Below are 14,182 nucleotides of genomic sequence, written 5' to 3' on the forward strand. Positions count from 1 at the left end.
GCTAGGTCTAGGTTATAAAATTAAATGTCTACAGGGGTCAGACAAATAATATAAGTTTGTGAGGTGGGCTTAGTATAAGATAACAGGGTAGGTGGAGTTAGCAAAGACGTAGAGACTGCATTTTCTGAAAAGCACTCAAATCCCTTAAAAAAAGCATTTCTGGCTAAATAAGACATATCCCTAGGCTGAATCCAGCCCACAGACCACCAGTCATAATAACGCTGGGTTAGGTAATCTCTAGGGTACTTTCCAGCTGTGACATTCTCTAAGTCCCTCTGTTATACTCAGGAAGAGGTGTGGGGCAAGCATTAGACGGATGCATGGGAGCCCAAAGAAGGCTGACAACTTTTCTGAGGATACAAACAAGGGCAGAAGCCGACCAGAAGACCCACGTGTCCAGCGTCCCTGGTCCTGTTCTTTCCCTAACACACCTTTCCTAGTGCCAAATCCAAGTTCATTAGCAAAGCCATGTCCTCTCTGGGGAGCGACCTGGTGAAGGGTTTTCAATACACTCACCATAGCACTCACTGACACCAAACTTGGCTCTAAATGACCCACTGAAGGAAGCCGCCAAGTCTGAGGAAATAAAATCCTACCTCGACTCTGGCTGGTGCCAATTATATGATAATGTCCAGTGGGCACACTTAACTGTGTTTAAAACTGCAAATTTTAGATACTCTATATCAAAACTTACATGGTAATCAAGACCAACCGAGAATAAGAGAGAGAGAGAGAAGAAATACAGGTGGGACGACTTGCAAAATGTTTCTTTCCGTGGACCAGCTTTTTAATTTCATGTTCCATTAGATGGGATAACAGCATCATCTTGCAATTTTAATGTGACGTCCCGGACCGCAATATCCAAATACAATATTTACGCAGTAATCTCCAAAATGAAATATTCACGGGGTTGGGAGATTGGCTGCTGTATTTACTGCCTTCAAAAACTGATAAGCTGCAAGCACATGCTTTGGTTAATTATGAGTAAATAGAGACCACAGATTGCCTAGGTATCAGAAAGGGGCTACCAGGAGCTTAGGTCTGGACTCGGAGAAGGTGGCAGACACCCAGAGTCTGGGTATCTAGCAGGCGAAAAGAATCAGCTGTTTCAACAGTGATTTGCTTTTTATTCTTCCCTGTGGATTTACTATAACTTGAAAAGGTAAAGGTTGGAAACCATAGTAAGTTTGTGAACACCTGGGTGAGTCTTGTCATCAATGCTGGCTCACCAGGAAAAGGTGCACGGCTCTCTCACCTGAGGAATGGAGGGAAGATTTGCAGCAATGGGCCCAATTCACAGAAGGTGACCAACGATGCTGACCTCCCTTCAGTTTTGTTTCCAGTTGACCTGGTTACCTGGTAAAACTGGGGTCAACAGGTGACACCATAGAAGAGCAGACATGAAGAGGGTCTGGTACCAAGGCTGTCTCTGCTTTCACTGAGAAGTGGGGCTGGCTTAACTTCTCTGAATGCCAGTTTCCTCACCTGTAGGATGAGCTCCATGACACCTGTCCCGACAAGTTTCCAAATCAGCTGCAAAATTGTGATGGGTGATGTCTACAAAGGTCCTTGCAAAGTAAGCACTCTTCACCCAAGCAATGGGCTGACCCAACCATCAGTTCTTTTTTTCATAGAGATACCATCCCTCCCCAATCCTCCTTTGGTGTTTTATTTTTCTCCATAGCACTTTTCACTTTCTAATATAATATACAGGGTATTTATTAGTTTATTGCCTATTTCTACTACTGGATGTAAGCCCCAAGAGGGCAGAGATTTTTGTCTATTTTTGATCACTTCTGTATTCTACTACAGTGCCTAACATACAGCTAGTGCCCAATAAATATTTGTTGAGTGAATGAATAAAGGGAAAAATAACAGCCATGTCTGTCAGGCAGTCAGGAAGTAGCTGTCATTAGTTAGCCAGGTATCAGATTTTTCTAACACACATTCGACAGACAAAGGAACTGAATCACAGGAAGGTTAAGTAATTTCTCCAAAGTCACGCAGCTAACAGGCCTAGACTTGAATCCAGGTCTGGATGAATCCAATGCAAATGCTTAACTACTCTGCCATTCTTCATTTCAATTCGCCAGGGTCCCTCCAAAAGGACCCAAAGGAAGGATCTGAGAACTTCTATTTCCTCAAAAAGACAATGCCCAGAAATGAGTGAACCAAGACAAAATGGAAGAGGCTTTCAGCCAGACCTCACAAGGGCTCTGTCTTCAGAATAAGTTACTTAAGGGCAAACATGGTATCGCTTGCATTTGGTTTTACCTCCTGGGCTCTCAGGGATGGTTTGCCTCCCTGAGATTTTTCTCCACTGCCACAATATGGGACAAAGTCAGAGCTAAATATGCTTCTACTAGGATGTCACAAGGACCAAATCTACTCAGTTGAGCATCAGAGGAAATCAGGTGGAGGATGGCAAGGGGTCCTGAATCTCCCCCATGGGAGAAGAGGTCAGTTAAGAAAGTATCTGTAGCCTTTGGAAATGGCCTCAGAAAGGGCAGACAATGAAGAAGTCTCTCAATTCAGTTAATTCCCTGGCTACAATCTCGGTATATTCATCAAGTGTGGAATTATTCCAGAACTGTCTTGTCCTGTAATGAATTCTGAAAGGAAGAACACTGCCCCTCAGATTTTACAGCATGTTTGAGCAAGAAGGAATCTCAGCAATCAGCTAATATAACTAATTTTATAGATAAAAAACCCCAACACACTGAGACTCAGAAAGGATGTGTGATCCAAAGTCATCTGAAGTCACACAGCCTAGAAAAATATTTTCTCTTCTTCTATTTCTCTCTCCAGTGATCTCCCACTGAACCCAGATTACTCCTTTAGCCTAAGTACAACCTAAGCATTTTAGTTTAAAAATAAAATCGTGGAACAAAGCATGAAAACACAATGTATGAAATCAGCCAGCTATGTGAATGGACTCACACAAAACAGCCATGCCACACAGGGGCCAAACTTTGGGCTCTGGAGCCAGAATATTTGGAACAAGTCCTGGATTTGCCACTAACCTTGGGTGACCTGAACACGGATGCCTCAGCTTCTTACATGGAAACTGGTGATTGTCATAATATCTGCCTCAGAGAGTTTAAGTGAGATGATATTATATATGGAGAGGGCTTAGCGTAGTGCTTGGCACTTAGTAAGTGCTTAATAAGTGTTTACCAAGATACTTAACTTCTTCCCTCATCAAGCCAGAAAATTAAAACTTCTATCTCTCCTCTTCTCTGTTCTGGGATTTGGTAGACAGGCATGTGTAGGGCACCTCCACAGCTAAGGAGAAACCCTTTAGGCTCTGAGAAGCAATGCCTTTTCAGCACCAAGGACAGAAGCCCAAAGCCCTCATAGTGCACCCATCTCCTGCAATTATTTTAGTTCAGCAATGCCCATGGCTGTGGTGGTAGAGGGTGACAAGCAACACGGGCACCCTGATTCTGTCTGAGAACCACAAATACAAAACCCTCCCATCTTTCCAAGGCACAAGTCGGTGAGGATTCAGGTCACTGGGTTCCTAGTTTGGCAGCTCCACAGGGGCTCTGCTAGCCCTTTCTCACATGTCCAGTGTGGGTTATGCCCCTTCCCAAGCTGGGCTGGAGTCAACTGTCAGGCCCCAACTCTGCAGTAGTTGGAAGAGAAAACGGGCTTGGGGTATTTGCTCATTCAGCAACTCTCCAAGTCTCTGTGCTGAGAATATGGTTGTGAAGAAGACAGACATCATCCCTATCCTCTCTCTTCTAGGATGAAAGATAAAACCATAATATTTACCATTTATTGAGCACTTGCTACTTTCTAGGTCCTGTTCCTTGTATTTAATATATATTCTCTCATTTAAGCTTTTGTTTTTGTTTTTTGTTTGTTTGTTTGTTTTTACATCTTTATTGGAGTATAATTGCTTTACAATGGTGTGTTAGTTTCTGCTTTATAACAAAGTGAATCAGCTATATGTATACATGTGTTCCCATATCTCTTGCCTCTTGCGTCTCCCTCCCTCCCACCCTCCTTATCCCACCCCTCTAGGTGGTCACAAAGCACCTCTCATTTAATCTTCATCACAATCCTATGAGGGTTCATTTTCCAAATGAAGGAACAAAGACACAGAAAGGTTAACTAATTTTCCCAAGGCTACACAGTTGGTTAGTGGCAAGGAAGGGATTCAAACCTTAGCAGTCAGGCTCTGGATTCCACACTCTTAGCTACAGGACTATAACACTACTCTAATAAATAGGTAAGTAGTCATAAACAGCTACAAAACACATGAATATGTAATTAGGTGTTTGTGATAAGTGTTATACAGGAAAACTTAGAGCGCAATGACAAAATAAAGAGACAGGAACTTAATTAGTGGAGACTATTGGGGAAGACTTTGCTGAGGAAGTGGCACTGACAAGAAGGATGAGAAGGAATCAGTCATCTGAAGAATTTTGGAGGAGACAGAAATAGTGTGTGCAAGAGCCCAAATGAACGAAAAGAAGCTAACGTGGTAGGAGTGGAAGCTACAGGGAGAAGCTCAGCTTCACTACCTCACACCAGAGGAGACCAGTCACAGGAGAGGCAGACTCTGACCTGATTGGTGGAAGGAATGTATCAGCCATAAGTACATGTGGCCTGGACATGGCAGGAAACTCCACAGTGAACATACCTAGGGAAACGGTATAGCACAGTGGCTAGGAATGTAGACTCTGGAGCCAGACTGCCTGGGTTCGAGTCTCTTTCCCCATTCCCAAGCTGTGTGTTGTTTAATCTCTCTAGCCTCAGTGTCCCTATCTGGAAAATGGGCATGATAATGACTGCACTTACACCATGGGATTGTTGTGAAAACTGAAAGAATTAACATCTCTAAGGCATTTGGGCCAGTCTCTGGCACACAGTAAACTCTATCATTACACATTCCCTGGGCAAAGAAAGCTGACTTGGCTTTGACATTCAGGAATGGAAAAAAACCCAGCCTGAGCAGAAATGCAGAGCTAGGGGCCCAAATCCTGGAACTGAGAATCCCAGGCTTGGTGGCCCATGCTCTTCACATGGGCCCAAATCAGCTTGCACCTCTAAGAGTCTAAAGGTCCATTGAGGGCTAACTGATTTTCCCTATTTCACACATATTTAAAAACAATGTCTACTGCCTTCTGTTCTTATTATAAAAGTAATGCAGTTCCTCCATAGAAGGCATGGAACACAAAAAGAAAGAAAAGAAGGAAATAAAAAACCATGCTTTATGTCTCAGAGATGACACTGCACATATTTTCCTTCTAGCCTTTGGTCCAACTTTGACATGTATTGTTTTGAAAAAAGAAAAGATTGAAAGTTGACCTCAAAACTCATACGGAGGGCTTCCCAGGTGGCACAGTGGTTGAGAGTCTGCCTGCCGATGCAGGGGACGTGGGTTCGTGCCCCGGTCCGGGAAGATCCCACGTGCCGCGGAGCGGCTAGGCCCGTGAGCCATGGCCACTGAGCCTGCGCGTCCGGAGCCTGTGCTCCGCAACGGGAGAGGCCACAACAGTGAGAGGCCCGCGTACCGCAAAAAAAAAAAACAAAAACCAAACTCATACGGAGGCCCAGAGAGCGTCTGTGTACACAGCTTTGTATAGGTGCCTGTGTGATGCTAAGCTTTATTTTGACATGGCTACCATAACTGGATTAAATAAAGTGAACATGCAAACAGGGATAAACTCACCGGTTGGGTTTAAGAAAAGCAAGAGGGAAATGCAATCTGCTTTCCCCATTGGAGATGAGATATTAATTACCTCCTCCCATCAATCATGGTGCTACGAAACAGATGGGGAGAGAGCTCTTCTCCTGATAAGCAAGTTGGCACCAAAGGGCCTCCTGAAAGCAGATTTGCTTGGAGGAGGTTCCTGGCCAGGCTCTCGATGGATCTGACAACTTTTGGTTAAACAATTGCCTATTTATACATCAAGGGAGGTTTGGGCCTGAAGATTAGTTCAATGTCAGAGAGAAGAAGCTGCTGAAGCTGCTTTAGCTGCCATGCTGGTGCCCAGCGAGGGACTGCCGCCTCTAGCAAGTGGGCCCCAGACCAGGGAACAGGAAGAAACTTGTTTATGCCACTTCTGGCCTGAGGGCTGGGACCCCTCCTAGCTTCCTTCTGGTCTAGTCTTCTTACATTTGAAATGCTAGTTGTTTCTCTAAGAGTTGTAGAAAGTGTTTCGAAAACATTAATCACGTGTATATATACCATCTTCAAGGCTTTTCCATCATTGTCACCATCACCACTATCAACATCACCACCATCATCAACTTAATATGCGTAACTAACTATTCCAAGAGCTTACTCACATAGTCACTCATTTAATTCTTGCAGCGATTCTATGAGGTTGGTTTTATTATCATTATTCCCACTTTACAGATGAGGAAACTGAAGCACAAGTGATTGATGTAACTCACCCAAGGCCACACACCTAGTGAGTGCTCAGCATACGAACGCTGGCAGTCGGGGTCCAGAACCCAGATTCTTAACTGCTATGCTATAGGTTTTATGAAGTTTGTATGAGACTTTCCTTAATATTTCTTTTCTAAACCAACTTTAGATAGCTTCAACTGTTTTCTTTTAAACTTAGTCTTATTCTAAGCATCATGTCCATGAAATCATAGATGGGCTAATTATATAAATTTTAGTTGATATACATAAAATCAATACTAACTCTCCCATGATGCCCATTTATGAACACCCCAAAATAATCTCACATATCACTGGTGGATTGTGCACACACTTTGGGATAGGGTGACTCTAGAAAGTAGGGGAAGGACTGATTTTCCTCCCTTGCTCCTTTAAAAAGGATTCTGCTTAAAATCAGCAGAGTTTTGCTCTTTCATCCACACACCCCAAGAACTGAAAACAACAGGTCCTCTCAGATGCAGTCATTAATTATGGGGTGATAAAAGTCAGACCTAACCAGACTCCAATGCCAGCTGTGTGGAACCTTGAGCAAGTTAAAGCAACTTTGCAAGCCTCAGCTGTACTCTTGAAAAGAGGATAAAACAACTCGAAAGCACCTGGCTCGGCACTTCCTGTGGTCAGTGAGGATACTCAGCCCTCTGCAATCCCCACATCACTGTCCAGATCTTATAAAGAAGAGGACATGGAGAGTCAAAGCCATTTGTCAAAGTCCCCTGGCTGTCATACGGCAGAGCTGGCATTTTGGCACAGGTGTCTGGACTCCACTGCCCAAGCTCTTACCACTACACCACACTCTGCCCCAGGGCTAAGCACTGGGGCCCTGGTGACCTTGAATTATTTGGAGAACTTAGACCAATCAAGGCCAGAACATTCCCAGAGGAAACTCTCTTCCAGCTGAGGGAAATGATTTTCCCTTTCCATCTCCCTGTAAGGGGGCTGTCCCTACACACTGAGCCTTGATCAGGCTGCCGAGATTTGGGAAACTTCTCCAATACTCCCCGAGCAGAACCCAGGAGTTCCTGGGGATGTTTGCCAAGACCTGCTTATTCAGGGCACTTACTTCTTTTAGCCCTGCAGAGGTTATCTGGGAAACTGATAATTGTGCTATATGTCTTTTAATATATCTAGCTACTTCATTTTTGGAGGAAAGCAAGGAAATACAGTGAACACAACACTCCCCTTGATTTAATTATAGGAACAGTCAGGACCAATTTGGCAGCTATTAAAGTACCAGTTTGCCTTTATGCCATCTCTTAGCAGCGGGAGCTGGAAGTCCAAATTGGCTGCTAGAGGCTGAAGTTGGGGACAGAAGGTCAAAACTGCTATCAGGAGCCATGTGGAATTAAAAACGAAGGCGCCCTGTGGCCTATTTGGTATCTCACTGCTTGCTTTTGTCCCTCTCCATCTCTCTGTCTTCTAAACTCTCTGCCTCTGTCACACTGTCTGGTCCCGAAGCAGGAAGCATCAGAATGGGAAGGCATTTGGAGATCATGTCATTCAACCACTTTGTTTTTCAAAGGGAGAAAATGAAGCCCAGAGAAGCAGAGTGGCTGCCTCAAAGCCACCCAGCATATTGGAGGAAAGCAGGACCAGAACACAGAGAGGCTGCATGATGCAGGGATTTGAGCTTGGGCTCTGGGGACACACTCACTTAGGTTTGAGTCCTAACCCTGCCCTAGTTGCGTGAGCTTAAGCAAGTTACTTCACCTCTCTGAGTCTCAGTTACCTTACCAGTAAAATGAGGCTAATATGTTGAGAAGGGTCACCGTCTGGAGCCAGAAAATTAAACCAACACAAAGCGAAAGAGAACTAACAGAAGTTAATGGGTGAGGGTGGTTAAAAGGTACAAACTTTCAGTTATAAAACAAGTAAGCTCCGGGGATGTAATGTACGGCACGGTGGCTACAGTTAACAATACTGTGTTGTACATATTTGAAATTTGCTATGATCTTAAAAGTTCTTATCACGAGAAAAAAGAGTGTAACCATGGGTGATGATGGATATTAACTAGACTTATTGTGGTGGTCATTTTACAATATATACATATATTGAATTGTTATATCACTTACTTGAAACTAATATATGTTGGTTATATATTAATTTAAAAAAAGATTCCTGCCAGTGAACTACTTGGCTATTTGATGTGATGTGTTTATTTTACTTTAACCCTCTCCAGAAATAATAAGAAATAATTAAGCAGCCAGAAAAAAAAAAAAAAGAATTAACAGAGAGTCTGGGCTTGATGATATCATTTGAACTGCTTGATGCAGCTATGTCTGAAGTGAGATACTAATGTTTTAGTTGCATCACCCAATAACTTCCTTTACCCTTTAAGCGAGTTTGGGCTGAGTCTCTGTCACTTCCCACCAAAAAGGGTCCTTCCTAACATGCCGTCAGTGCAGAGCCAGAGCGAAGCCCCACCCAGGCTGCACCCGTGGGAGACATGAGGGAAGATGGGCGTGGCTAGGTTTGTTCACTCAGCAGGTGAGGCCTCAACTGACAAAGAGGAGAAAGTCACCGTTGATGGCTCATTTTACTATTGAATTAATTCTAAATTAATCTCCTGAATTCATCTAAGTGAGAGAATCCCAGCTGAGGACTCATGCGTGACTGTTGGAACTTGTGAGCTGTTTTGCCCAGAGAGCCTTGGGTTTTAGGGTTTTAGAGGGAGATGCAAGCAGCAACTCCTTAGCCTGCGTCTTTATCCTGCTGTGCCGTTTGGGTACCACCTGTCAACTGCTGATGCACATCAACTGGACAAGATGTACTCATACACCCAGAGGCACAACTCTGGCCTATACACCATCTATTTATTTCTCCCACCTGCAATATTTGAGTCCAATGTTTATCATGGCAATGACATCATCACTACCACCACCATCACCATCATCATCTTCATAGGGCATTTACGATATGCCAAATGCTTTATATACAACATCTCATTTAATCCTTCCAACAATCTCGTGTGTGTAAGTCCATTAATGCTTCCATTGTACAGATAAGGGAACCGGCTCAGAGAGGTTAAGTCACCAGTCCAGTGAAACACAGACAGGACGTGGTGGATCAGAACTTCAACCCAGGAGGTATGACCTCAAAACCTCATGATTTTAACCTCTGTGTTTTAGCCAGTTCCTAGCACAGGGTCTGGAAATAGTAGATAGAGAATAAATACTGAGCAGGCTGAAACAACAATACTAGGGTGGATGTAATTCAGACACAAGTCTATCAACTTACAGTGGATTCCCTTCTAATGATATGACTTTGCACAAAACATGTATTATAAGTTACCTGGAAGTGAAGAAGCATCTTCATTCTCTACCTAAGGGTGGGGATACCAATATCTGGTCTAGTTCTGATAACTTACCACCTCCATGGAATCTTGTTCCGCTCCACCCTGCTTCCATGGGCTTTGGGGCCAGAGAATTGGGTTCAAACTCTAGCACTTACCAGCTGTGTGACTTTGGGAAAATCATTTGGGCTCCCAAAGCTCCCCTTTCTTCTCCTGACAAATGGAGATAATAATACGTATTTTTACATGGAGTGACTGTAAGAATAAAGTTGGATCCCGTGTGAAAAGGGCCCAGCAGAGCGATGTGCACTTAGTAGGAACACAGTCCACTATATGTCTACAATTCTTCTTTATCCACCAGGCCTCTTCAGTGTAGTGGCCAGAGCATGCTATATTAATCTGTGCTAATTTACAGAGCATCTTCAAGTCTGGGGGCTCCTTTTAAGTGTAAAGAATGCAGGCTGCCAGTAGGACAGGCCCAATCTAGAAATAGACAGCTGGATGCAATCAAAGTTAAAGTTAAGGAAAATGATACAACCCAAGGATTCTGGGGTTACTTCCTGAAAGCTCAGGAAATGGAGCTCGCTGCTTGCTTCTGTGGATCCCTTCTGTGGATATCTGGGTAAAGTGGATCACAGAAACAGCTAAAATGACACCTCTACTGGCAGTGGCAGAGAACACCTACAGCAGCGATGGCAAACTGAAATGCCAACAGGGTGAGCTAGGGGAGAGGGCAGCAAGGACTGCAGCAACCTGTAGAACGTGGGCTTTGTCGAAGATCCAGATCATAACTTCCATGAGGAAATTCAAGCACAGATTTAGTGGACCTTTGGCTCTTTTAAGATGAGCTGGAAATCTGGATTTCCCTGGGAAATATTGCTATTTTTAAATGGGGCTATTAACTTTCAAATGAAGCACCTGAATTAAACAAAACAAAACCAGCACGAAGGCCAAACAAAACACATTAACACGCTAAAGGTATCCTGTGAGCTGCCAGATTAAGCTCTGAATGCAACGCTAGGAAAAGGCTCTAAGATGATGGCAGAGTGATCCTGGGCAGTGTTTTATGTCCAGATGGTGGAGCGGATCCTGTGGTCCCTCCTACAGAGGGTGCTCAAGACTGTGTCCCTTCTAGCTGATCTCTGGCCATGGAGATTTAGACTCAGCTCAAAGCGGGACTGTAGTGATGCTGTTTGGCTTTGCTCAGTGTAAGTGAGAGAGGCACAAAGATCCAGGTTGGGTTTCTGGTGCCTCAAATCCCTGCCAACGTCTTAGGCAGCAAGAGTGAGGCAATGGTGAGGGCACAGCGCTGGGAGTCGGGATACTTGAGTTCAACTCCATGCTGGTATGAGACCCTTTCCTGCTAGAAGGTAAATTCCATGAGAGTGAGGATTTTGTCTTGTTCTACTCTAGAAGGGTGCCTGGCACATGCTTGGCACTAAGTGAATATTTGTTGAATGACTGGCTGACCGAATGAATGATCTGGGGACATCATTTACTTAAACTATGGGCCTTAGTCTTCCTACCAATAAATTGGGTATTAAAATGACTACCCTAGTTTCCTTGAAGGACAGCCATAATGTGATAATGGACTCATGAAAGGGCTTGGGGGAAAAGGTGTAAAGGACTATGACACGATGAGACACATTCACTGTTATCTCTGTCCCTGGCTGTCAGGAGACACCATTTCAGATGCTACAAAGAAAGGGCCAAGGCCCATCCATGCCAGGCCTCTCTGCCATCCCCAACTTTTCTCTGACTGCATCAAACCAGCCTAGAAGGAAGCCCCCAAATGATCACTCAGATTTTCATTTCCCTTTTGCACAAGGGTAGGGGGAGGATATACTACCTTGCATTGTCCCGGCCGTGTGACTTCAAGAAATTCATATCTCGGTATCGGGAGAGAAATGCCACCAGCTGGTCATTTGTCCTGTGGAAGCAAACCGAGAGGAAAGTCAGGGTCCTCCAGAAATCATGGAGACTTTGTGTCCTGGCTCCCTTCTTTGTCACAGAAACCAGGTCCTCTCCTTCTTTCACACCATGCAGGTAGGTAAGGCATCTTCTTTCATGTGTCGCCATCATTGAGCTTACCACAGTATGCTAAAATGGACTGTTTGTCTCTTACATACTCCATATGCTGTGAACTCCTTGAGAATAAGCATAGTACCTTATTTGTTTTGGAACCTCCAGTGCCCAACACTGGGCTTGGCAAACAGTAAGGCATCAGTGAATACGTCAATGCCAGATACAGAGTAACCTCAGGGCCTTTGCACTTGCCGTGCCTGGGAAATTCTACCCCATATCTTTCCATGTCTGCTCTTGTCATCCAGGTCTCCTTTCAAATGTCACCTCTTCAGAGAAGCTTTTCTTTTTCTTTTTCTTTTTTTTTTTTTGCTGCCCAACCTAAAGTAGCACCTGCCTCCCCCCACCCCCATCACATCACTGTATTTACAGCATGAGCTCATCACCATCTGAAAGAGCCATATTTGCTTACATTAGGATGTAAGCTCCGTGAGGACAGAACCTAATGAAACTCACTCATCACTGGCACATACTAGGAGGTACATTAATGTTTGTTGGATGAATGGATGACTCAAGGTGAGATGAGTTTAAACTGACTCCTTCAAATGCGTTTTGAGGAATGAATGAGTCAATGAATGAATGAATGAATCCATAACCCCCAGGCTGACTGAGAGAGCTTTAAGAAATACGAAGTGCGATGCAAACGGGTGACATTGTTCCCAGCATTGTTATCCCAGATTTATCGCCATCAATCTCAGCACTAGCACTGTAGTCACAGCTAATCAGCTTGTGCATACAGCTGTGACAGTACTTTAAAAGGCAGTCACACGGGGTCTCCATCTGCCAGAAACGCAGTTGCCTCTTACGCTGAATAAACCCAAACAGGTAAATGGTGCTGAAGTGACAGCTCCTTTATCATCTGGCTTCTCTGCTCAGGGATTTTTACTTAGAAGGAGAGGGTCAACCATTGTTTCAAATTGGGAGAAACGGTGAAGGCACATCTCTGGGAAGAGAAAGGAGGCTAGACTTTGGGGGGCAGGTGGGTGCCTAAGAAAGCGATGCCTGTGCTCTAGAAGCAGAAAGGGCTGGGGACAGATCCCAGCTCCACTCCTGACCCAGCTGTGTGTCCTATGGTAAGTCATTCAACCTGAGTGGTAGCCTTCACCTGGCTGCCCTTTACACAGTAGGTATACATACTGATGCATAACTGGGTGGACTTAAAGGGCATTCAGTAGGTGCACAATAAATGAGAGCTGCTCTGCTCTTGGCCTCCCACCACCCGGTCAGGGCCGCCCTCACCCCTCACCCCTCACCCCCTCCTTCAGTTCCCTGCATCACCTGCGGTCGCGCCACTCCAAGCCCCTGCTCTCTGGTTGGACAACTGTTGTTGACCAACTCATAATTTCAGCGGAGGGGGACAGAGAAGTTAACAGATGCTGCAGTGGAAACGAGCACTGCCGACATCCCGTACTAGTTTACAGAAATCAACACCACTTCAAAACCTGCCGTTCTAGTGGCCGCAGATGCCAGAAAAACCCCGTGTGCCTACAGCAAGGTAAACCCGCCCAGGCACAAACACAGAAGGCTTAGTCCTGCCGATGCGCACAGAGGCGAACCCCGGGGACGCAGGCAAAAGGCCAAGTCCATGTGTCCCTGCGTACGTGGAGCATCTCCGCAAACAGGCGACGTAAAGCCCACGCGTGCTTCCCTCCCAGTTACGGGTTGCTGTGGGCAGAGGGCCTCTTGAAGTCGCTGGAGAGGTGGAAACTAAACCAGCCTGCGAAGGAAATGAAAGCAATCTCTCTTTCCAAACCATAGAGGCCCGTTCCATCTCCGCGTCTTAGCAGTTCCTGTTTACCAACCCCCTCTCTACTCTCTGCGACAGTTCATTATTGTCCTCCTGATGAATACCGGGACAAGTTAACCTCTGAATGGGTCCCTGGCAGCAGGAATAATAAAGAGGGGCCTCTGAGCGGCCTCAGAGCGGCAGGATTGAAGGGGCCGGGCAGGGGCTCCTGGGCCCCCTCTCACGAAGCCTCAGGCCTCCCAGGGTCAGCGGCTGAGGCTCCATTTAGCAGCCCCAGAAAGCGCTTTTCAGGGCCCCGAGCTGGGGCCATTGTCACATTTACCGCTTCACTGCGTCCCCATCTGACGGGGATGAATAGGCATTTAGCGAATTTACTTAGCGATGCTTCCACATGAAATCGTCTCAAAAGATGACATCTTAGGGGAGGGAGCGCAGACAGGGAGGGGGCTGCGGATTCCAGGCCCAGAGCTTGTGGGTAAAGCGATTTTCAAAGCACAACGCTGGGTCCTGGCTGGGCTGGACACGGAGGGGACCCTGCCTCCCCCTCCCTGGGTGAAGAGTCTGCCCCGCGAGCTAAAACCTGTCCCCCAGCCCTTCTGCGGGGGGAGACAGAATTCGGCTGAGGACCAGGTTTCCCTAT

General features: G+C 45.4%; 1 protein-coding gene across 1 annotated transcript in view; it reads right to left on the minus strand.

Moving 5' to 3' along the window:
• The window catches only part of XYLT1 (xylosyltransferase 1), a 301,015-nt gene that overhangs the window by 32,231 nt on the left and 254,602 nt on the right, over positions 1–14,182 (minus strand). Inside the window, exon 6 of the mRNA XM_060120268.1 lies at positions 11,563–11,643. Coding sequence (XP_059976251.1) covers positions 11,563–11,643 — 81 coding nt within the window. The remainder of the gene's footprint in view (positions 1–11,562; positions 11,644–14,182) is intronic.

This window comes from Mesoplodon densirostris, chromosome 16 (genome assembly GCF_025265405.1).
Source record: "Mesoplodon densirostris isolate mMesDen1 chromosome 16, mMesDen1 primary haplotype, whole genome shotgun sequence".
Classification (NCBI taxonomy): Eukaryota; Metazoa; Chordata; class Mammalia; order Artiodactyla; family Ziphiidae; genus Mesoplodon; species Mesoplodon densirostris.